The sequence below is a fragment of the Phyllostomus hastatus genome, unplaced genomic scaffold (assembly GCF_019186645.2).
Source record: "Phyllostomus hastatus isolate PE091 unplaced genomic scaffold, TTU_PhHast_1.1 phas_scaffold_78, whole genome shotgun sequence".
Classification (NCBI taxonomy): domain Eukaryota; kingdom Metazoa; phylum Chordata; class Mammalia; order Chiroptera; family Phyllostomidae; genus Phyllostomus; species Phyllostomus hastatus.
In genome coordinates, this window is record NW_025334041.1 from 82,680,050 (window position 1) to 82,701,485 (window position 21,436).

General features: G+C 52.2%; 3 protein-coding genes and 2 pseudogenes across 10 annotated transcripts; 2 read left to right on the plus strand and 3 right to left on the minus strand.

Annotated features, from left to right (window-relative positions):
• The first annotated feature begins 102 nt into the window (after nucleotides 1–102).
• Nucleotides 103–3,126, plus strand: AUP1 (AUP1 lipid droplet regulating VLDL assembly factor). Of its 5 annotated transcripts, none has more exons than XR_006784396.1 (12): nucleotides 103–257; nucleotides 338–475; nucleotides 555–705; nucleotides 892–1,076; nucleotides 1,321–1,393; nucleotides 1,486–1,559; nucleotides 1,800–1,866; nucleotides 1,966–2,068; nucleotides 2,185–2,319; nucleotides 2,435–2,550; nucleotides 2,642–2,850; nucleotides 2,950–2,983. XR_006784396.1 is itself a non-coding variant. In XM_045827637.1 (12 exons), the coding sequence occupies exons 1-12, from the start codon at nucleotides 208–210 to the stop codon at nucleotides 2,984–2,986; spliced, it is 1,245 nt and encodes a 414-aa protein (XP_045683593.1). In that variant the 5' UTR covers nucleotides 103–207; the 3' UTR covers nucleotides 2,987–3,126. The 5 variants fall into 5 exon arrangements, 4 of the variants coding, with proteins under 4 accessions (XP_045683593.1, XP_045683594.1, XP_045683595.1 ...); XM_045827637.1 differs by having other exon boundaries at nucleotides 2,735–2,850; nucleotides 2,950–3,126; XM_045827638.1 differs by having other exon boundaries at nucleotides 2,200–2,319; nucleotides 2,735–2,850; nucleotides 2,950–3,126.
• Nucleotides 3,127–3,741: 615 nt separating this feature from the next.
• DQX1 (DEAQ-box RNA dependent ATPase 1) lies at nucleotides 3,742–11,936 on the plus strand. Of its 4 annotated transcripts, XM_045827986.1 has the most exons (13): nucleotides 3,747–3,834; nucleotides 4,162–4,417; nucleotides 4,681–4,874; nucleotides 5,417–5,509; nucleotides 5,663–5,801; nucleotides 6,147–6,380; nucleotides 6,470–6,569; nucleotides 6,651–6,809; nucleotides 6,893–7,084; nucleotides 8,847–8,966; nucleotides 9,142–9,332; nucleotides 9,648–9,838; nucleotides 10,052–10,421. In XM_045827986.1, exons 2-13 carry the CDS (start codon nucleotides 4,181–4,183, stop codon nucleotides 10,206–10,208), a joined length of 2,007 nt encoding a protein of 668 aa, XP_045683942.1. In that variant the 5' UTR covers nucleotides 3,747–3,834; nucleotides 4,162–4,180; the 3' UTR covers nucleotides 10,209–10,421. The 4 variants fall into 4 exon arrangements, 3 of the variants coding, with proteins under 3 accessions (XP_045683941.1, XP_045683942.1, XP_045683940.1); XM_045827985.1 differs by having other exon boundaries at nucleotides 3,742–3,781; nucleotides 5,417–5,801; XM_045827984.1 differs by having other exon boundaries at nucleotides 5,417–5,801.
• LOC123812244 lies at nucleotides 4,992–5,088 on the minus strand (annotated as a pseudogene).
• Nucleotides 11,937–14,704: 2,768 nt separating the features above from the next.
• On the minus strand, nucleotides 14,705–16,720 carry TLX2 (T cell leukemia homeobox 2). Its single transcript, XM_045828426.1, has 3 exons — nucleotides 16,043–16,720; nucleotides 15,348–15,585; nucleotides 14,705–15,235 (listed from the first exon to the last, which is right to left on the minus strand). Exons 1-3 carry the CDS (start codon nucleotides 16,425–16,427, stop codon nucleotides 15,019–15,021), a joined length of 840 nt encoding a protein of 279 aa, XP_045684382.1. The 5' UTR covers nucleotides 16,428–16,720; the 3' UTR covers nucleotides 14,705–15,018.
• Nucleotides 16,721–21,079: 4,359 nt separating this feature from the next.
• LOC123812305 lies at nucleotides 21,080–21,233 on the minus strand (annotated as a pseudogene).
• Nucleotides 21,234–21,436: the final 203 nt, after the last annotated feature.

The window sequence follows — 21,436 nt, forward strand, 5'->3', positions numbered from 1 at the left end:
GAATTGTGGTCCCTACGGGACGCGAAGTCTGAGGTGGCCCACAGGCCCGCGAGGCATGCTGGGGCTGTAGCCCTTCCGGGGCGCCTCAGGATTTTGGTCACCGCACCCTGAGTCGACGCCCGGAGACTCCGCCTTCCCAGGAGCCCTTGCGGCGGGTCGCGAAGATGGCCGCTTTGGCAGCTGCCAGACACCCCTAAAGCAGCTGCGATGGAGCCTCCGCCGGCGCCGGGGCCGGAGCGGCTCTTTGACTCGCACCGGTAAGAGCTCAGACGGGGAGAGACCGGCTCCCGCGTCCACTCGGCCTTCGGTGCCGGATCACCCCGCCTCTCGTCCCCAGGCTCCCAGGTGACGGCTTCCTGCTCCTCGCGCTGCTGCTGTACGCGCCCGTCGGGTTCTGCCTCCTAGTCCTGCGTCTGTTTCTTGGGATCCACGTCTTCCTAGTCAGCTGCGCACTCCCAGACAGCGTTCTTCGCAGGTTCCGACCCGGGCGCCCGGGGAGGGTCAGGGATGTGTCCAGCCCGAGACGGTGCAGTCACTACTGCCTGCGTCCCCAGGTTCGTGGTGCGGACCATGTGTGCAGTGCTGGGACTAGTGGCCCGGCAGGAAGACTCCGGAGTCCGGGATCACCGCGTCAGGGTCCTCATTTCCAATCATGTGACACCTTTCGACCACAACATAGTCAACCTGCTCACCAGTTGTAGCACCGTGAGTGGGGGACGAGGACGATTGCGCTACGGGCAGTCCCCTGGGACCCAGCTTGCCTGCCCCGTTTTCCCTCGGAGGCCACGAGATACTGAACCTTACCCCTAACCCCGCTTCTATACCCCACATGTCAGTTTTATCACTTCCCAACATTCTTTTCTTCTTCCTTTCTATCTTCCCTGTTCCCAGCCTCTACTCAATAGTCCCCCCAGCTTTGTGTGCTGGTCTCGGGGCTTCATGGAGATGGATGGGCGGGGGGAGTTGGTGGAGTCACTCAAGAGATTCTGTGCTTCCACGAGGCTTCCCCCCACCCATCTGCTGCTATTCCCGGAGGAAGAGGCCACCAATGGCCGGGAGGGGCTCCTGCACTTCAGGTGGGTGAGCACAGGTGTTAGTCTGTAAATGCTTAGGTTTTCTGGCTTGGGGACCCTTCGGTTTTCCAAAATCTTCTTCAGCCTTAACCCTTCCATTCGTAGTTAATTTCCTTTTGGTTCGTTTTCCCTAAATCCCTTTATTCCCCATTTATCTACTTGGGCAGTTTGACAGTTTCCTCTTTTAAGTCAGGTATGAGCTGCTGACTATGCTGGCTGGAATCCCATTCTACTCTCTTCCTTCTAGTTCCTGGCCATTTTCTATCCAGGATGTGGTACAGCCTCTTACTCTTCGGGTCCAGAGACCCCTAGTCTCTGTGGTGAGTGCACGCTGGACAGGGAATCTTTGGGGCTTGGGAGAAAGATTCCCACTCCTGGCCCTGACTTAGATCTCACTTTCATGACTCCTTAGACTGTGTCAGATGCCTCCTGGGTCTCAGAACTGCTGTGGTCACTATTCGTCCCTTTCACGGTGTATCAAGTAAGGTATTAATTGTCCTTACTTTTTGGTGGCTGGGAAGAGCTCACCTCAAGGTCAGGAAAGTGGTTGCTTCTGCCCTGTCCATTTGTAGATCTTTTAATATCAAGATTCCAACATAGATGCAGCACCAAGTATTTACTCTCTCTCCACCCTTAACACCACTGTCCCATGAAATGAGGCATCAAAGTAGGGTGACAGCCTATATTCCTGGTGCCCCCAACATGGCCCTGATTTGTTTTTTGCAGGTGGCTCCGTCCTGTTCATCGCCACCTAGGGGAGGGGAATGAGGAGTTTGCCCTCCGTGTACAACAGGTGGTAGGGTACACAGGCAGGGGGAGGTGGGTCTTTCCTTAAGGAGAAGGAGAGGACAACTTGCGGCTTTGACACTCCCAACCTTCCAATTCTCCCCAGCTGGTGGCCAAAGAATTGGGTCAGACAGGGACACGACTCACTCCAGCAGACAAAGCAGAGCACATGAAACGACAGAGACACCCCAGATTGCGTCCGCAGTCAGGTGTGTAGTCTCTGTACACAAAGCTTTTTCTTTTCTCCCAGGCTGATGTGATTTTTCCCTATTCTTGTGCTAGTCAGCCTCTCCTTTCTCTTCATTCTCTACTAACCATATTTCAGATCTCTTTTTTGCAGCCCAGTCGTCTTTCCTCCCCTCCCCTGGCCCTTCTCCTGATGTGCAGCTGGCAACTCTGGCACAGAGAGTCAAGGAGGTTTTACCCCATGTGCCACTGGACGTCATCCAGAGAGATCTGGGTATGGAAAAGGGTAGCCTCCCACAGAAAGACAGGCACAGAGAGGAAAGGTGGGTGGTGAGGAGAAATTGTGAGCAGGGAGAAAGATCCCTTTTCCACTCTTCCCTTCTCCCCAGCCAAGACTGGGTGCATAGACTTGACCATCACCAATCTACTTGAGGGAGCTGTAGCTTTCATACCTGAAGACATCACCGAGGGGACCCAGTCCCTTCCCACAGCTTCTGCTCCTAAGGTGAGACCCAGGAAATGGTCAGATCTAAGACTTGGGGGGTTAGGGCAGTCTACATACTCCTTATCCCTGATGTCTCTTTTTCGATCCTGAGACCCTAGCATGGTGCCTCTCTTGCAAAGTAGGCATTCGATGCGTGTTTAATGATGATGACTTCGCAAGCCCTCTGACATTGTGATCACCTCAGTTCCCCAGCTCTGGCCCGATGCCTCAGCCCACAGCCATAACTTTTGCCAAGTCCTCCTGGGCCCGGCAGGAAAGCCTACAGGAGCGCAAGCAGGCACTGTATGAATACGCAAGAAGGTGAGGGGCTTAGAGGTCAGTGGGTAGGAAGGATCTGATTATGGAGCTAGTACATAATATGGCAAAGCCCACACAATGTTTTTCCCCTATGTCCCACAGGAGATTCACAGAGAGACGGGCCCAGGAGGCTGACTGAGTACAGGATGGCACCCAGAGCCGCAGGACGGAGACTGGGGGCAGCCCTCACCCAGCTCACAACAGGCCGATGGGTGGGTGGTAGAAAGGGAAAGATGGGGCTCCCCTCAATATCACATTAAATTCAGGGTTTTCATTCAAGGTCTCTGTTGCCTCTCTGGGTCTAAAAATTCCCCTAAGCAGGTTCCTTTTTGTTCAGTTGGGGGAATGGATATGAGGTCCTCCTTGTAGGTTTGTGGGGGGCAGTCAGATGGAACTGTTGGAAATCACCCCTTCACATCAAGAGATGAGTGGCTTTAAGAAAGTGTAACTAAACTGAAGATCCAGCAGCAAGTGGACATAGCTTGGGTGTTGAGCCCAGGTTTGTGAAGAAACAACTGCCAAACCACAAGTCCTAGGCCCTGACCACCATGTGACTCAGTTGGGTGTTGCCCCACAAAGTGAAGGGTCACTGGTTCGATTCCTGGTCTGGGTACATGCCCAGGTTGCAGGTTTGGTCCCCAGATGGGGTGCGGATAAGGCAATTGACACGTTTCCCTTCCTCTCTCTCTAAAAATAAATAAAGTATTTTTAAAACAAACAAAAATACAAGTCCCAGAATGCCTTTCACTGTGCCTGGTTTCTGTAGAGTTGGTACCTGCCCAGTGTGGCCGCTGGAGCCTGTTTCCACAGGCTCCTGACGAGGTTAAACAAGGTGGAGCAAATGGCTCCACCCCAAATGCAGTCTTTAGAATTGCCTTTGAGCCGAGCCCCAGGGTGGAGCCGGAACTTACCTTTGTACTTCATGCTGGTCAAGGTAACTAGCTGGGAACTGGCTGCCATTCTGACACGTCTCAGAGCTGCAAGCAGGTTTGAATCCAGGATCCTTGTGGCCCTACTCCCTGATTTGTGCTCCTCCTCTTATTCTTTATCTTTTCCCCTTGGGGTCCTTCCCATAGGTTTCATAATTCCTGATGGCCCCTGTGACAGTCACAGGATTATTGCTACCTGACTAGAGGGTAATCAGTTTTGTTAGTCCCTTACTTGGAAACTCAAGTCTCCACTGTTTTCCTAGCAGGCAAGAAGTGCTGGGAAGGATGGACCCCTTCCTTGTACCCAGCTGAGGGTACAGGCTGGGGATCAGGGGTGAGATGGAAAGATGGTATGAAGCCTTAATAACTGCCCTGCCTTCTGTAGGTCCTACCAGTGAGGCACCATGGCTTCTCAGCTTCTTGGGCTGGCAGAAGAGTCTGGCCTGAGCCCTGGGGAGTCTGAGCTGGCAGTGAACCCCTTTGACGGGCTCCCCTTCTCTTCTCGCTACTACGAACTGCTTGAGCAGCGCCGAGCCTTGCCCATCTGGGCTGCTCGCTTTATCTTCTTGGAGCAGTTGGAAAGTAGCCCCAGTGGAGTTGTGCTGGTGTCTGGAGAGCCTGGCTCTGGCAAGAGCACCCAGGTGGGAGGGCAGGGGTCGGATTCTGGGAGTGGGCAAGGGGAGGGCCTGGGGAACTGACCCTTCCCTGAGCAAGGGGGGATTGGGCTGCCAGGAATTACGGGGGAGGTAGGCAAAGGGAGTTGGGTTAAGCTGGCCCTAGGGTGCTGAAGGACCAGGGTACAGCCCCAGATAAGGAGAGATTAAGCTGGCCATATCTCCCCTTGCACTTCTAATGGAAGTCCTATGTCTTGATGGCTGGTTGTCCTTCCCTACCTCTATCCTAGATCCCTCAGTGGTGTGCAGAATTTGCGCTGGCCAGGGGGTTCCAGAAGGGCCGGGTAACTGTCACTCAACCCTACCCTCTGGCAGCCCTGAGCCTGGCCCTGCAGGTTGCTGATGAGATGGACCTGACCCTGGGTCATGAGGTTGGCTACAGCATCCCCCAGGAGGACTGCACTGGGCCCCACACCCTGCTCAGGTGAGGCCTTCTGCAGGCCTGATTAAAATCTAATTCCCCTCACCCAGGAGAAACGAGCCTAGTCCTATGACATCTCACCATTACACTCTCTCAGCCCAGCTCACCACTGCCCTTTTTTTAAATATAGAACACGTCACAAATTTGCATCTCGTCCTTGCACAGGGGTCATGCTAATCTCCATATTGTTTCAATTTTATATGCTGCCAAAGTGAGCACCCAGCTCACCCTTTAAATCATGTATTATGCATGATTTATGCAATGCTGAATTAGGCTCTTTAACCCCAGCCTGGACCTCAGACACTCATCCTCACCCTCATCACAAGTCTCACTTTCCCAGCTGGACTACAGCTTCTGAACAAAGTGTCATCAGTCAGTAAGGTTGTGGGTCACTGTTAAGGGTCCACAGGCCCAGGAATTCAGTCATGATCTCTTTTTCTGACCTTAACTATCAAAATCTAGGGCCCTTGGGGAGAAGGTCCCCTGGACTTCTGGGTCTGGTCAGTGTCCACACTGACTCCCCTGTCCACTGGCAACGTCAACAGGTTTTGCTGGGACAGGCTGCTGCTTCAGGAATTGGCTTCAGCCCGGGGCACTGGAGACTGGGATGTGCTGGTGCTGGATGAGGCTCAGGAGCGGTCAGTGGCCTCAGATTTGCTCCAGGGGTTGCTGCGAGATGCCAAGCTGGGAAACCTCCCGCAGGACCCCAGAGTAGTTGTGGTTACTGACCCAGCCCTTGAGCCTAAGCTCCAAGCCTTCTGGGACAATCCTCCTATTGTACACGTACCCAGAGGGCCTGGTAGCTGTCCTACTCCCACCTACATGGACACTGTCCCTGCTGATCGAGTGGAAGTTGCCTGCCAGGCTGTGCTTGAATTGTGTCGAAAGGAAACTCCAGGAGACGTGCTAGTGTACCTGCCCAGTGAGGAGGTAAAAAAAAAAACAGGCTGCAAAAGGAGGTGCTTCTTACACGGCCTTCCTGTGCTGGGGGAGTGGGAGCACTCACTGCTTGTTAGAAACGCTGGAACCGCAGTGTTCATTGGTTGGGGTCCTGAGGAAAACAAGGATTTCAGGGTGAAGAGGTCTACCACCCTCTTTTGATTCCATCTAATGCAGAGATTTGTGGTTCAATGAATTCCTGAAATAATAACACCCCCTACTTTTATAAGTATGTGCATTTTTCAGGGTGAAGGGCCATAGCTTTCATAAGTTTTTTAAAGGGGTCTATGACCCAAAAAGGCGAGAACTACCCTAATGCCCCACCCCTCTCCTCAGGAAATTTCCCTGTGCTGTGAATCCTTGTCCAGGGAGGTAGGGACCTTGGCTATCCAAGGGCCTCCACCACGGGTGATGCCCCTTCACCCAGGCCATGGTCAAGCTGTTCAGGCTGTGTACGAGGATACACACTCAGGTGCCCGAAAGGTTGTGGTCACTCACTGGCTGGCTGACTTCTCCTTCTCCCTCCCTTCCATTCGACATGTCATTGACTCAGGACTGGAGCTTCGAAGTGTGAGTGACAGAGGTGAGGGGGTGTGGGGGCTAAAGATATAAATGGCCAGCTCTGATCTGTTTTGGCCTTGGTTGGGGGGCGGTGACAGGTGTACAATCCTCAGATCCGAGCAGAATCCCAAGTGTTGAGGCCAATCAGCAAGTGTCAGGCAGAGGCAAGACAACTGCGGGCAAGAGGGACCACCCCAGGTAAGAGCCTTTGTCCTTGCTGAGATCAACCACGAAAGAGTCACCAACAGGCAGTCTTTCCCAGGTCTTTCTCCTCCTCAGGATCCTGCCTCTGTCTGTATCCTAAGTCCTTCCAAGAACTAGAAGCTCCCCCACTGACCCAACCCAGGGTGTGTGAGGAGAATCTGAGCCCCCTCGTATTACTGCTAAAGAGGAGACAGATTGCAGAGCCAGGGGACTGCCACTTCCTGGACCGTCCTGGTGAGCCCCCTCCTGCCAACGCCCTGCTCTCTGACCATCAGACTCCGAGACTCCCTGCCCTATCAGCCCTGTTTCCTCACCAGCTCCAGAAGCACTGATGCAGGCCCTGGAAGACTTGGACTATCTGGCAGCCTTGGATGATAACGGGGACCTGTCAGACCTGGGGGTCATCCTGTCAGAGTTCCCTCTGCCCCCTGAGTTGGCCAAAGCCCTGCTGGCCTCCTGCGAGTTTGACTGTGTGGATGAGATGCTCACCCTCGCTGCCATGCTCACTGGTACAACTCTCTCCCTGGCTCCCTCGCCTATTCAGTCCTTCTGCTTGGTGTTTTGGTGCTCCAAAGGTCAGCCCTTTCCTGTGCTCCAGTCCCTACCTCTCACAGTGCCTACAGAGCCAGGTTTAATCACTTATCTCTCTCGTCTCTTCAGCCATTTCTTTCTGCTGGTTCTTCCTCTCAACATGCTTCAAACTCTCCTATCTGTTGTTACTAAAACCCATACCCCTCTTTCTCAACCCTGTACTCCCCTTCAGCTAGACAGTATAATCTCCACCCTACTCCATCTAATCCTCACCCACTGCATTCCAGCTTCAGGCCCACCACAGCACTGGGACAGCCTTCAGCTCACCAGTGACCTCCCAAAGACCTAATCCAGTGAACACTTTTGAGCCCTTATTCATGACCTTTTGACACTTCAGAATGTCGGCCATTCCCACCTTGAAACTGCCCCCACTAAGCTTCTGTGACCTCTCCTCATGATTTGCATCTTACCACACTGCCCAATCCACTAATCTCTTACTTGGGCTCTCGATCTTCTGTTCATCCACTGTAAATTGGACCTCAGAGTTTTCCATTCTTGCCCCTTTTTATCTTCTCATTCCCTGAACTCTCTAAGCAAGTCATCCACACCTGTGGTCTAACAGGCACCTTCACACTTAGAATTTCTAAACCTTGTATGTCCCTGTCACTATCATTCTTCTGAACCTTAGATTCATATAGCCAATTCCTGATGGACATTTCTAGCAGTATAGTCCTCAGTTTTTTAGCCTAGAACTAAACTTGACCACTTTCTTAAGCGACCTTCTCACAAAATCACACCATCATCTCTGCTCCAGTACCACTATTCTAGATTAATCTTTCTCTAGGTTCTTTCATTTTTACCTCCTAAAGTTTTTAAATTAACCTGCTCTCCTCCACACTCACCATCAGTGCTAATGTCAGGTCCTGTCACTGCTCAGTTGGGTTCTGTGAACTTCTTCAAAGTCATGAACTCTCTTATTTAAAAACTTTTCTCCAATAGCTGTTCTTTACATTCTGGACAGATTGTAAAACCCATTTGCCTGGCACATCCAGCCTCTCATGTTCTGGCCCATACCTACCTCCACAGCTTTATCTCCTGTGAGTCTGCCATGCCAGTCATTTCTGCCACTCAAACTAGATGCTTACAGTTCATGCCATGCTACTAACTTGCCCTTCCCACTGTCTAGAATCCTCTCTCTACCCCTTCTCCATTGAGCTAATTCCTACTCAAACTTCAAGTACAAATATTGGCCCACCACCTATCGTGCTCATCAAGTTTGCTTACTCGTTAGTCTCTTTCACCAGACTCCTTGAGGACAGAGACTGTCTTTCATTTATCTTCAATGTCTACTAAAGTGTATAGCACATAGAAGTTATCAATGTCTTTTGTTTAGGGAAACATTTCTTAAGATTTTATTTATTTTTTTAGCAGGGAAGGGAGGGAGAGAGGGAGTGAAACATCTGTGTGTGAAAGAAACATCAATTGGTTGCCTCTCACATACCCCCAACTGACCCCAATAGGGGGCCTGGCCTGCAACCCAGGCATGTACCCTACCCGGGAACCGAACCTGCGGCGACCTTTTGGTTTGCAGTCTAGCACTCAGTCTACTGAGCCACACCAGCCAGGGCCAATGTCTTTTGAATTAAGTTCCCAAAGTGACATTTCTACCTTTTCACCATTCCACCTGTGCTGCTATCCTTTCTCATTCCCCAAAACAACCTTCCTGTCTTCTGCCTCCAGCTTCCCCTGGGTTTACCCACCCTCCACTCTGTGCAGAAGAAGCTGCCTTACGTCGAGCCCTGGAACATGCAGATGGTGATCACAGTTCTCTGATCCAAGTGTATGAAGCCTTTATACAGAGTGAGTGGCCCACTCTGCATCCTCTTATAAAATCCCAGATTTTCCAAAGGGGAAGTTGTATGCAACCAGCTGACAGGTCTCTATGCTCAGGAGGACAAGGCCCTTTGGCCAAGGGTTAGGTTCTTTGGGGGGCTCATAAAGACTTTAGTTGTACCTGGTCCCTTTCTTCTCCTAGATGGAGCAGATAAAGCTTGGTGCCAGGCCCGGGGTCTAAACTGGGCAGCACTGTGCCAAGCCCAAAAACTTCGAGGAGAACTCCTAGAACTTATGCAACAAATTGAACTTCCCTTGTCCCAACCAGCCTTTGGCTCTGAGAAGAATCGCAGAGACCTTCAGAAAGCACTGCTGTCTGGATACTTCCTTAAGGTTAGAGGGAAGAATTGGGGTCATAAAAGAAGCAGAAGGCAGAGAGACCAAAGATTGGTATGCCACCTCTAAAACTGAGGTCCAGGTGGCCAGTCAAAGGATTTTTTTAGAACCAAGAGAAACTTTCTCTGAGACTTTGGGGTACAAGGAGCTCTGAAAATGTCGTATGGTATGGCAGGAACTATAACATCTAGAGGTGATGCTTTACTTTTGATACTCTCACCACCCTTACTAATTCTTTCTCAGGCCCCTTTACTTTTTTCTACTATCTGCCTCTTATAACTTATTCCTTCAATTTCTTTGCCTTTCAATGAGGTGGCCCAAGACATAGATGGGACTGGAAATTACCTGCTCCTAACCCATAAGCATGTGGCCCAGCTCTCCCCACACTGCTGCTACCGAAGCCGCCGGGCTCCAGCCAGGCCTCCACCATGGGTGCTTTACCACAATTTCTCCATTTCCAAAGACAACTGCCTTTCCATTGTTTCTGAGATTCAACCACAAATGTAAGTTTATTGACACTCCTCCTACACAGCCCATTCCTCTTCCTGGGGCCAAAATTATGGCTGGGGAGCTAGAGAGCTTTTAAGAAGAAGAGGGGATCATAATGGTTTATAGTAACATGATTTGAGAGACAGGGTTTGTGGAAGGGACAGTGAGAAGTTTTAAAATCTGCTTTATGAGAGTATTCAGAAATCATCTAACTATGACTCTCTCAGGCTGGTGGAGTTGGCCCCTCCATACTTCCTGAGTAACCTGCCCCCCAGTGAAAGCAGAGACTTCCTGAACCAGCTGAGGGAAGAAATGGCAGATTCTTCAACAGAGAATGAATCATCCTCCACCCAAGAGTTTGCACATGCCTGTGTCCTGCAGTGACCTGCCTGAGGGATGGAGCAGAACTCATCTCATTGCATGCAGTCCTCCCTCCGTCTAGCCCCAAGGCAACCAGCCAGATTTAGAAGCCAAAAATTTAGGGTTGAATATAAATTTTGGAACCTGAGTCTCAAGAAATGGTGGACTGGGATGGAAAGGAATCTGGTAAGCCACAATCTATGTAGGGTCGGATCCTTTCCTTAGCCTTGTTTTATTTACCGGGGCGGGGGGGGGGGCGGGGACGACATGCTTCTGTATCCCTAACTTAAGCCAAACCTATCCTTAGGCTCCACTTTGAGCCAGAAAAGTCCTTTTCCTATGGTGCCAAATTTGAGTTTGGTTCTGCAGCAGCCTGTACAACATTCATGAGTTAGAGATGACACAGTATCAAGACTCAGGACCAACTCCTCCAGCAATATCCCCTTGCCAGGTCCCCACCTCTGGTCAAGGCTTTGTGCTATAGCCCTGACTGATGTGGCTCAGTGGGTTGAGTATCCTCCAGCAAACCAAGAGGTTGCCAATTTGATTCCTGGTCAGGGCACGTGCCTGAGTTTCAGGCCAGGTCCCTGGGTGGGGGCATGTGAGAGGCAACCAATTGGTGTTTCTCACACCCATGTTTCTCACATGCTAGTATTTCTGTCCCTCTCTTCCTCCCTTCCTCTCTCTCTAAAAATGAATAAATAAAATCATTTTTTAAAAAAGACTCTGTGCTATGGCTGAGCTAGCTGTCACTAACACAGAGCATGAGTAGTTTGGCTACCACTGGCCTCTGACCCTGCCTAAAGCTTACTTCCTTCTGTCACATTGCACCTGCCTCCAGAGGAGGAAGAATGGGGGTGCTGTAGGAATCAGACAAAGTCTTCCCTTTCATCTTCATATAACTTAAGTCCTGCTCCTTCTTAAACCATAAGGCTATTGCGACCATTCCCAAATTTTCAACTTTCTATCAGATGACTTCCCAGCAGTCCCTGACTCACCCACAAGATAACATCTTTCTAAAAACTTCAAGAACTTCTGGTCAGGATGGTGGCCAAGGCAGATATGGCTTGCCTCTTCGCTCAACCATATCAACATTACAACTAACATATAGAACAACCATCACTTGAAGCTGTCAGAAATCAAGTTGAATGGAAGTCTGACAACTACAGAATTAAAAAAACCACATCCATCCAGACTGGTAGGAGGCTGCAAGCACAGAACAGGCTGGTCACATACCCACATGTGGTGGGTAAAAATTCAGAAGGGTTATCTTGGGAGCGAGGACTCCCCGACCCACACCAGGCCCCTCAGCCCAGGGTTCCAGTTCCAGAAAGATAAGTCCCCATAACTTCTGGCTGCAAAAACCAGTGGGGATTGAGCCAGTAGAAGAACCTGCTAGAGCCCCAAGCAGTTCCTCCTAAAGAACCTACACACAGACTTATCTACTGAGACTGTCTCTCTCTGAGCTCCAGCAGTGGGGTAGCAGCTTGAGAGGCACCAGTGGGATACTGGGAGAAATGGAAGCATCTGACATCAAAGTGAGCAGAGGCCACTGTCCCTTTTCTAAACCCTCTCCCTACAGAGCTACAAAGCCGGCAAGCTGGTGCTGTATCTGTGACTCCATCGACCTGGCCAACAATGTTTGACCTGACTTGAAGATCCCCAGAGACTCTGCTCCACCCAACTTACAGGTCCCCCAAGCTGCTCTTCCATTTGAATGACTGGTCTTGGCTAATGCTTCACAACTTCCTAAATTCTCTCAAACCAGTAACAGCTAGTTTCAGTGAGCCCCAGGCCCTGCACTAGCAGCAGCCAGCTTGGATTCACAGCTTGGCTTTACCCCAGAATCTCCAAGCCCAGCACAAGAAGCAGCCATCTCAGATTGTTTTATAGCTCAGTCAGGGTGGCCCTGAGTGAAACACAGCTGGGGGGTTGACCTTGGCCTGCACCACCTAGAAACCCCAGGGCCCATGCACCCAGTGGACATTGGAGCACTACTACCCTGCCCCTGAACAGCTGATCCTCCACTGAGGGTGGAGGTTAGTGGTAAGTGGTCACAGTCAATCTTTGCAGCTGACTGGCCTGGGTAAATCCCTCCCATTAATATGCCAACAGCAACCAAGGCTCAACTGTAAGAGGAGGGTGTACTCAGTCCACATGAAGGGTGCACCTCAAGCACCCAGCCTGGTTGAAAGGGGAGGCTGTGCCCCTGGACTCTACAGGACACCTACTACATTGGGCCATGCTACCAACACAGGAAGTCATAGCAGCTCTACCTAAGATCAAGAAAAGAACACAGGGAGGCTGCCAAAATGAGGAGACAGAGAAACATGGCCCAAACAAAAGAACAGATCAAAACTTAAGAAAAGGAGCTAAATGAAATGGAGATAAAAAATCTATCAGATGCAGAGTTCAAACCACTGGTTATAAGGATGCCTAAGGAACTTAGTGAGGACCTCAGCAGCGTAAAAAAGATCCAGTCGGAAACAAAGGATATACTCATTGAAATAAAGAATTACAGGGAAGCAACAGTAGAGTTGATAAAGCTGAGAATCAAATCAACAATTCGGAATATGAGGAAGCAGAATACAGCCACACAGAACAAAAAGAAGAAAAGATAATCCCCCCAAAATGAAGATAGTGTAAAAGCAGCCTCTGGGACAACTTCAAGAGGTCCAACATTCTCATCACAGGGGTGCCAGAAGGCGAAGAGAAAGAGCAAGAAACTGGAAATCTATTTGGAAAAAAAAGTGAAAGAAAACTTCCCTGATTTGGTGAAGGAAATAGACGTGCAAGTCCAGGAAGCACAGAGTGCCACACAAGATGGATACAAAGAGGCCCACTCTAAGTCACATCATAATTAAAATGCCAAAGGTTAAAGATAAAGAGAGAATCGATCTTATAAGCAGCAAGGGTAAAGAAGTTAGTTATCTACAGGGAAGTTGCCATAAGACTGTCAACTAATTTCTCAAAAGAAATGTTGCAGGCTAGAAGGGATTAGCAATAAATATTCAAAGTCATGAAAAGCAAGGACTGACAGCCAAGATTGCTCTACCCAGTAAAGATGTCATTTAGAATCAAAGAGCAGATAAAGAGCTTCCCAAACAAGAAAAAACTAAAGGAGTTCATCCATTATTTTCTTTCAAACAAGAAAAACCTAAAGGAGTTCCCAAACCATTATTATATGAAATGTTAAAGGAACTTATTTAAGAAAAAGAAGATCAAAATTATGAACAATAAAATGGCAAAAATACAAATCTATCAACAATTGAATCTAAAAAAACAAACTAAGCAAATAAGAAGAAAAGAGACAGAATCATGGATAGGGGGCATTTTGATGGTTGCCAGATGGGAGGGGTGTGTAAGGAAATGGGTGAAGAGGTGAGGGGATTAAGAAGTACAAATAGATAGTTACAGAACAGTCATGGGGATGTAAAGTACAGTGTAGGAACTGGAGCAGCCAAAGAATTTATACGCATGACCCTGGATATGAACAATAGTGGGGGGACTGCCTGAGGGAGTGGGGTGTGCTGGGTGAAGGGGGGCAGATGGGAAAAAGTCAGGACAACTGCAATGGCATAATTGATAAAATATAAATAAATAAATACTGCATGGACACCATGCTTTCCTTTCTTTGCAGCTTTTCCTTTTCCTTTTCTCCCCATGGACCACTAACTTTGATATCAACACTCCATCGTCTTGCACATGGTAAAAGTGCTTGTAGAATTTGGTGGAAAAACATATTTCATCCAGAGAAAGAACTCTGCTTTCTCTTCAGAGTTTCCTTCTTTGGAGTTTCTGTCCCCATCATTCAATCTATCTCCACCTCCATGTGGATGTCAGCATACTTCCCCCAAAGGCACTTCGCCAGAACTTAGTCTCTCTGGGTTTAGCATTTAGTTTTGCCTGCAGAGTTCGTCTTGCTCCTATCTTCCCAGTTTCCCCTTCATCGTCCAGAATACCACTGTTTTCCTGATTCCCTGCATTTCCAACCCTGAAATTATCTTTGATTCTTTTTAGGTCTATCAGATTATTTTCCTAATTATTTTCCAAGTTCTGCTCACCCAACTCCACCGGGCCCATTAACCTCGACCACCACTCCTTCCTCCTCTCTCCTGTCTCAGCGGGATGAGTGCTCCTAGATTTTCTCTTTCATCAAGTGAAAGATGGAAGAGAAGCGTCCGTCTCCCCAGCCGCCCCGGCGCGTTGTGAGGCTCCAGTGGGAGGCCTAGTCAGGAGTTTAAACACGCACGAACCACACGAGGCTCAGAGTAAGGAAGGAATCCTTAGCGATTATTTTACAGAAGGATGAGATGCCCAACGTGGCTAACACCTGGTTCCCGTCACAGTCAGACTTGTTCTCCAGCACCTCTTACATTACTCCACTGTCGTTCGCGTCTTCCTTCCATCACACCTTTGGTACCGACTCAGCCAGTGAGGGCTGCCCCCATCGCAGCACCACCTTTTACCTGTCCTGGCTCCGCACCGCAGTTCCCACCCACCAGCGGCAGAATCCGGAGTCCCTCGGGAAAGCACCAGCCAGCGCCCCCTCCCCGCACCTCATTGGCAGGTCCAGGCCTCTCGGCGCCTCAGGTCCCAACAGCCGTAAGACGGTAGGAGTGGAAAACGCCTGTGGGAAAGGCCGCGTGCGGGGCAAGTGTGCCACGCTGCCCCGAAAGCCCGTGGCGGCCGAGAGCCTCAAGGCGGGCTGCTACTCCTGCGTGGCGCTGCTACGGCCGCGGAAAGGGTAGGCGCACGCCCCTCCGCCCTGGCCGCCGCGCTCCAGGCAGCGCTTCGAGACGGAAGAGCGCTCCGCCAGCCAGACAGGCGCATCTCACACCACCGAAGCGAGCCCGGACACCGAAGCCACTTTGTTGTCCTCGGCCCAGGGCTGCAGGTTCTGCAGCGCGAAGAGTGACGAGTTGTGCAGGCACAGCGGGTCCGGAGGCAGCGGCGGCCGCAGCGGCCGCGGTAGCGCGTCCTGCTGCAGGTGCAGGAGCAGTCGGCCCGCGCGGTGCCGCTCCGCCTCGCGCTCCTCCGCCGTCTGGCGCCTGGACGGGCGGAGATGGGGAGTCAGCGAGGCCGGCCCGGGTCCGGCCCTCGCCCGCCCCACGCCTCACAGCCGCTTGGCCGGCCCGCGGTCCCTCCCGCCCCGCGCCTCACCGCCACTTGGTGCGCCGGTTCTGGAACCACGTCTTGACCTGAGCGTCGGTCATGCGCAGGGCTTTGGCCAGCGCCGCCCTCTCCGCCGAGGCCAGGTACTTCTGGCGCAGGAAGCGCCGCTCCAGCTCTAGCACCTGCGAACGCGAGAAGGACGTGCGCGGCTTCTTCCTCTTCGGCGGGGTCCGGTTTTGGTAAGGGTGGCCGATGCGGCGCGTCCCGGAGAAGGGGGAGAGCGCGGCTGCGGGGAGGAAGACAGAGCGGGGCAGGGTTTGCGGGGCGGCTCGAGGTGCCCCTGAGAGGAGAGTGCGGCTGCCCAGGCCGCAGAGCTCCCGCGCCCGGTCCTCGCCGGCGCCCCCAGCGCAGCCCCGCAACAGCAGAGGCCTCTAGACCAAGCAACGAGAGGGCTCGGAAGAAATGGCCCTCCCCCTCGGATGACAGAGAATTGGCCCCATAACTTCACCCTGCTCTCCCCGTGGTGTGGACAGTGGACTGCAGAGAAGAGCGCGGGCATCGACGGCAGCTCCCTTCCCGTCGCCTCTCAGCAGTGGGACCAAGAGATACAAGATGGGAGGGGATCCCCTGAAATGATCTGGGGGAGGAGTATGAAAGGGGACCTGGATTTGGATCCGAAGGATCAAAGATGAGGAAACCCGGCGAGTGAGTGGCAAGACGACAGAGGGGTTGGGCAACCTCACCGGTGAGACGGTCCTTGGCAAAGCGGCGTCCGCTGTCCATCCACGGGAAGGTGAGTCCCGCTAGGCCCCCGGCGCCGCCCAAGCCCGAGGGGCCCGGCATCGCAGGCGCGCCTCCCGCGGGCGGCTGCACGGGCAGCGGGCGGTGCGCTGGGACGCGGATCACGCCGGAGCTGCCGGGTAGCGGGCCCAGGGAGCCTGAGGGGCCGTAGCTTGAGGCTCCATGAAATCCACCTGAGAACGCCGCGCTCTCCCCGTGGCCCTGGCCCGTGCGACCCGGGCCTAGACCGCTCCCCGGGGGCTCCGGGCAGCTCAGGATCTGATCAATGCCGAAGCTGATTGGTTCGTGATGCGGGAGGTTGTGCGAGGCCAGCACCGCGGGTTCCATGGGTCCAAGTCAGGGAAGACCTCAGCAGGTTCGGCGGTTGTGGAGGGCGCCCCAGGCAGCTCTGGGAGCGCAGCAGCGGAGCGCACAGGGCGGCGGCCTCAGGGGCCCGCGGAGCCGGCCGCGGCGGGGCGCCGGGCCCCCCAAGACAGCCTCATCCCAGGGCACGGGGAGTAGCCGCGCCCATGTCGGGCTCTGCTGGGCGTCGGTGCAGGAACTCGCATCCCGAGGGAGCGCGACCAACCAGCGTCCCGGGAGCGCCCTTCTGTCTCTGAAGCGCAGATGGACGCTGGGCTGGCGGGGCCTCTGCCCGAGTCCGGGGTGGAGAGGGTTGGCAGGCTCTGGCTGGGGCAGTGACTGACAGATCTGCCTCGAGTGGGCAGTGGGGGCTGGGGGGAGTGCAGGGGCGGGGCCCGGCCCATTAAAGGGGAAGAGACGCCTATGTGCGCCAAGCGAGGGGAAGACTGGGAGGCAGGGACGGCGGGGGTGGGGTAAAGAGGTGGCGAGGGTGCTAGGAACCTGGCCCAGCCCGGGAGGGGCCAGAGCACGGGAGGCTCCGCGCTGAGTCAGCCGAGATGCTCAGGGCTACTCCATCCTCGCCGGCCTCCGCCTTAGGGCTTCCTCGCAGGTACCTCTTCCCACATCCCCCCATTTTTTTGCCTCCCGATGGGTCCTGCCTGCGGACTCCCGGATTCGTTGTGCCCCCCGCCTAAGTGCCCTCGAAGACCAGATCTCGTTGTGGCTTCTTGGATGCGATGGGAAGCTGCCGGGGAACGGCGCTGGCGACTTGAAGGCCCAGGAAGAGGACAGGTGCGGGAAGCGGCGGCAGGGCGCGTCTGGTGGGCTAGGGCGCGGAACCACCACTCCCGGCCAGGGCCTCCTGGCCTCTTCCGCAGGACCCCTAGCTCCTTTCGGGAGCGCCAGGAATCGGTGCCCTGTTTCTCAGAATTTCGATTTTCTCAAATCGGCGTAACGCGGACCCTTGGCTCAACTCCGGCCAACACAGGCCGGTGTGAGGTCGGGGCTGCCGTTCTGCCCCCGGCCGGAGGCCGCCAACAAGGGACTCTGCGCCTCCACTCCGCGCCTAGGAGGCCTGGTCTCACACGCTCCCCCTCCCATCCCCACCACTACCACCACCAAAGGCGGGAGGACCAAATCGCCACAGGAGACACGTGGTACCTCTGGGAAGCCTTCGGAGGATCCCAGCCGCCTCGTTTCCCACAGACGCTTCACCCCACCCAACCGCAGGAAACTGTGCCTGGAGCGTGTGGGAGAAGGGAGGTGGGGAGAGGCCGAGGCAGCTTGGTGACCTTATGACCTCTGGTGGAGGACCCAGGAGGTGGGAGTGTGTGAACTCAGCGTCCTTCCCGGGGACGGGACCCCTGGCCGGGCGGGCCCCTTCGCCTTAGACCCGCCCCCGCCGCCGCCCGGCCCGGTGCAGGCCGCCATAATCGGGTTAGCTGGGTCGGAATTACATTACCTTCCCCGGCCTGCCCCGGCCCCGGGGGGGCCCTGGCGCCTCCAAGCCGGTGAGACTGGGCGCAGGGAGGGGGTGTTCCCATCATGCCACGGCGGTTTGGCACCAATAAGCAACTTGGCCTGCCTCGGACACGTGGTGGCCAAAGGGCCCCACCCCACTGTGCCAACCCTAGGCCCTCGACTCCAGCCCACTCCGTGCTCAGTTCCAGGCTGCTTGTCACCCCGTGGGAGCCAACATGCCTTCTAAGTCTAGTAGATGGGTCTCCCTGGGAGCAGGAATCTTCCAGTTGCCTCTCCAGGGTCTTCTGGGAAAGGCCCTGCCCCTTCTTTCTCCCCAGCAGATGGGCTGGCAGCCTGGTGCCTGGGGCAGGGTGAGGGGTCTTTTCTCTCCAGGGAAGGGAGGGATGATATTTGGGCATCTGGACAGGAAGATAAAGAAAAGACAGTGGGCTCTCTCCCCACCCAAAGCCACTAGCCCCTCAGTGTCCTCAGCAGCCTCTGTCTTACGTCTGGGAGAGGGAGGCAATGGACATTAACATGTGACATCCTTCCCCAAGCTTGTCCACACCCATCGTCTAATTTCTCAACCTGTCAGCATCCCCTTCTCTTCCTCTCTCTCTTTTTAAAAGATTTTATTTATTTTTAGAGAGAGGGGAAGGGAGGGAAACATCCATGTGGGAGAAAAACATGGATCAGTTGCCTCTCCTACTGGCCCTGCACTCCATTTGGGGACCAAACCTGAAGCCCAGGCATGAACTGGTGACCTTTCATTTTGCAGGTGGTCTTTCACTTTGTGAAACAACACCCGACCAACTGAGCCACACCTGGTTAAGGCAACAGCCCCTTCTGAGACGAGGGTGGGGAGCTTCTGCAAATTTGGCAGGTGTTTTTATCTTGGTGGAGAAGACAGACATCATCACCTTCCTTAGCCCTCGAAGAAGCCCAAGCACCCTTTCTCAGCAATAGAGGAATGGGGCTGTTAGAGGGGCATGAAACCTGCTATTCAGGCAAAACCTTCAGAGATAGCTAGGCTGGATCCCCCCAGATGTAAACAGAAATGCTAGGGAGACAGAAAAGTGAAAAAGCTTCTTCAGGGGACTGGCCTGCAGGTCAGGAGTTTGTCCGTCCCTTTCCCCACTCTAGGAGGTGGGCCTCTGAGGAGAGAGTAGGCACTAGTGTACCTCCAACCAAGTCGAATAAATAAATCCTGGGATGAATGTGAGTGAATCAATGAAGGAGAGAAAAGGCAGCAGGGTATAGACCTGCATACCCACTTACTGTACACCCTGCCTTTTGAGGCCAGCACAGATGGCACTGCCACCCAGAGGCGCCTAACTGATCCTTTGAGGAAAATGTCCAGAAGTACATACCAATCTCTTGGGGAATTTTAAAAAATATTTCAGTGTCCCACTTTAAGAACAAAGGGCTTTCATTTCTGTCAGCCACAGCCCTAGGAGTTTCTCTGCTTGCCTTCACCTTGCCAATTCCCTGGAAAGGAGGGTTCCTGCTGGTTTATGTTGAAGATGGAGGCTCTGGGGTCAGCACCCCCTCACCTCCCATACCCACTGCTTTGGATCTATCTCACCATCTCCACATGCACGTGGCCCCCAACTCTTCAAGTTTTCAGATTTCAAGCCTGCGGCTTCACAAGAGGCCACGTCCCCAGCCCGTGCTCCTGCACCTTCCCCTCCTTTCTGTTACTGGTATTGTGTTCTTCCCTTGAGATCATCCCCACCCCTGTGCCATCATTTCTCTCATGAACTCAGTCCTTCCTACCCCCAACTGTGCTGGGTCACTATTATCTAGGCAAAGTCTTTGCCTGACTCTTCATAAAAAACTGTTTTATTTTCCCTTTTAGTGCTCATACCCACTGCCTCCATTTTCTCATTATTTATTCTTTTACCCCACAGCAAGCCACCTTCACCGCACAGACTCTTGCTCAGAGAGTTTCAGTGTCCAGTGTCCATTACTCGGGAATCTCTGACATGCTTTACCTTGTTGATCAGCAACTCTTTGTTGACATGTCCCTTATTTTGGCTTCCATGTGTTGTCTCCTACATCTTTGGACTTGCATGGTGAATGCTTATGTTCTTCCCTCCACTGACTTTCCTTCTTCCACTGTAGACTCTGAGCATTCTTCAGATCTCAGACTTCAGCTTCCTCTCTCCCTACATCTGCTCAGGTTTCATCTATTTCAGTAGTTTTATCTATGACATCCACCCAATAAACTCGAAGACCTCCATCCCTGTTTCTGACACTTGTGTTGTAGCCCACCGTCATAGCCTTCTAACCAACTCCACCTGCCTTTGCGGCAGCCACCTCAAGTTCAGCAGGCTGGAAGACAGGCTCCCCTCCCAAGCTCCTTACTTACTTCCTCCTATTGTGCTTTTCTTTGAAATATTTCATATACAGCTCTTCCTTACCATTTCTACTGATAAAAGCCTAATCTAGGCCAGCATCACTACCGCCTACTTTCATTCATCCGTTCATCCAGAAAATTTTGACTGAATACCTTTACTCTGTACCTGGCACTGGAAATACAGCCCTATAGACACAACAGGGAAAAAAAAGTCCCTGCCACTGAGAAACTTACATTTTTGTGGAGAAGGCAGGTGTAAAACAAGAAAAATACACAATATATTAAATAATAATAAATATTAAGAAGAAAAATAAAGCAAGGAAGGGGGAGAAGTGGAAAGGTGGGCAGCTGTGATTTATCTAGAGTGATCACAGAAGGCCTTGTGGAGTACAGACCGGAAGGGACAAAGGAGCCATTTGGACATCTGAGCGTTTGGAGTTGGAGACCCAGTGGGAGGACACCCTGGTGCATCTGTGGAGCAGACAGTGAGGGGTCCAGTGTGGCTACAGAAATTGGATCACTGAGAAACCGTGCAAAGCTTTATAGACCATTATAAGGATTTTGCCTTTTATTCCTATTTTAAAAAGGAAACTATTGGAAGATTATAAACAAAAAAGACACCCGATTTTTTTATTTTATTTTTAACAGTTTTTAAAGGTAAACCTGACATACAATAAAACTGCACATATTTGAAGTATACAATTTAATAAGTTTTGACATAGATAAACAATCAACACAATCAAGATAATAAACATTCATCAACTCAAAGAAACTTTCCTTGTATCCTCCCCCTCCCTCCCTCCTTTTTTTTTCTGGGAGAGGGTGAAGCAGTCCCCCACTACCATAAATTATGCAGTCAATTTTCCCACATTTGGCGAAATCACAGGGGTCAGCGCACACGAAGTACAATGTTTAAGCCTTACCCTAGGAAAACCACCTTGGTGATCATGGTATCTCTGCCAGGTAAGTATCCTTGTATCTGTTTTTATTCATATTTTATCAGAATTACTCTGAGCTGCACTGTTGAGAATTGACTAAAGAGGGGACAACAGTGGAAGCAAGAAAAGCAGGCAAAATACCACTGCTCATCCAGAGGATAGATGATGGCATCTTGGACCAGGGATGTAAGCAGTGGCTATAGTGAGAAGTAGTATTAAAAAATCACTACTGCCAC

Coding starts and splice junctions, on each gene's coding strand:
- DQX1 (XM_045827985.1), top strand. CDS start 4,181: ATGGCTTCTCAGCTTCTTGGGCTGGCAGAAGAGTCTGGCCTGAGCCCT. Junction 5,802..6,146: donor TGTACCTGCCCAGTGAGGAG/GTAAAAAAAAAA, acceptor CCCTCTCCTCAG/GAAATTTCCCTGTGCTGTGA. Junction 7,085..8,846: donor CCTCGCTGCCATGCTCACTG/GTACAACTCTCT, acceptor TTCTGCCTCCAG/CTTCCCCTGGGTTTACCCAC.
- TLX2 (XM_045828426.1), bottom strand. CDS start 16,427: ATGGAACCCGCGGTGCTGGCCTCGCACAACCTCCCGCATCACGAACCA. Junction 15,586..16,042: donor TGCCAAGGACCGTCTCACCG/GTGAGGTTGCCC, acceptor TCCTCCCCGCAG/CCGCGCTCTCCCCCTTCTCC. Junction 15,236..15,347: donor AACCGGCGCACCAAGTGGCG/GTGAGGCGCGGG, acceptor CCGCCCGTCCAG/GCGCCAGACGGCGGAGGAGC.
- AUP1 (XM_045827637.1), top strand. CDS start 208: ATGGAGCCTCCGCCGGCGCCGGGGCCGGAGCGGCTCTTTGACTCGCAC. Junction 476..554: donor CCAGACAGCGTTCTTCGCAG/GTTCCGACCCGG, acceptor CTGCGTCCCCAG/GTTCGTGGTGCGGACCATGT. Junction 2,069..2,184: donor CAGATTGCGTCCGCAGTCAG/GTGTGTAGTCTC, acceptor ACCATATTTCAG/ATCTCTTTTTTGCAGCCCAG.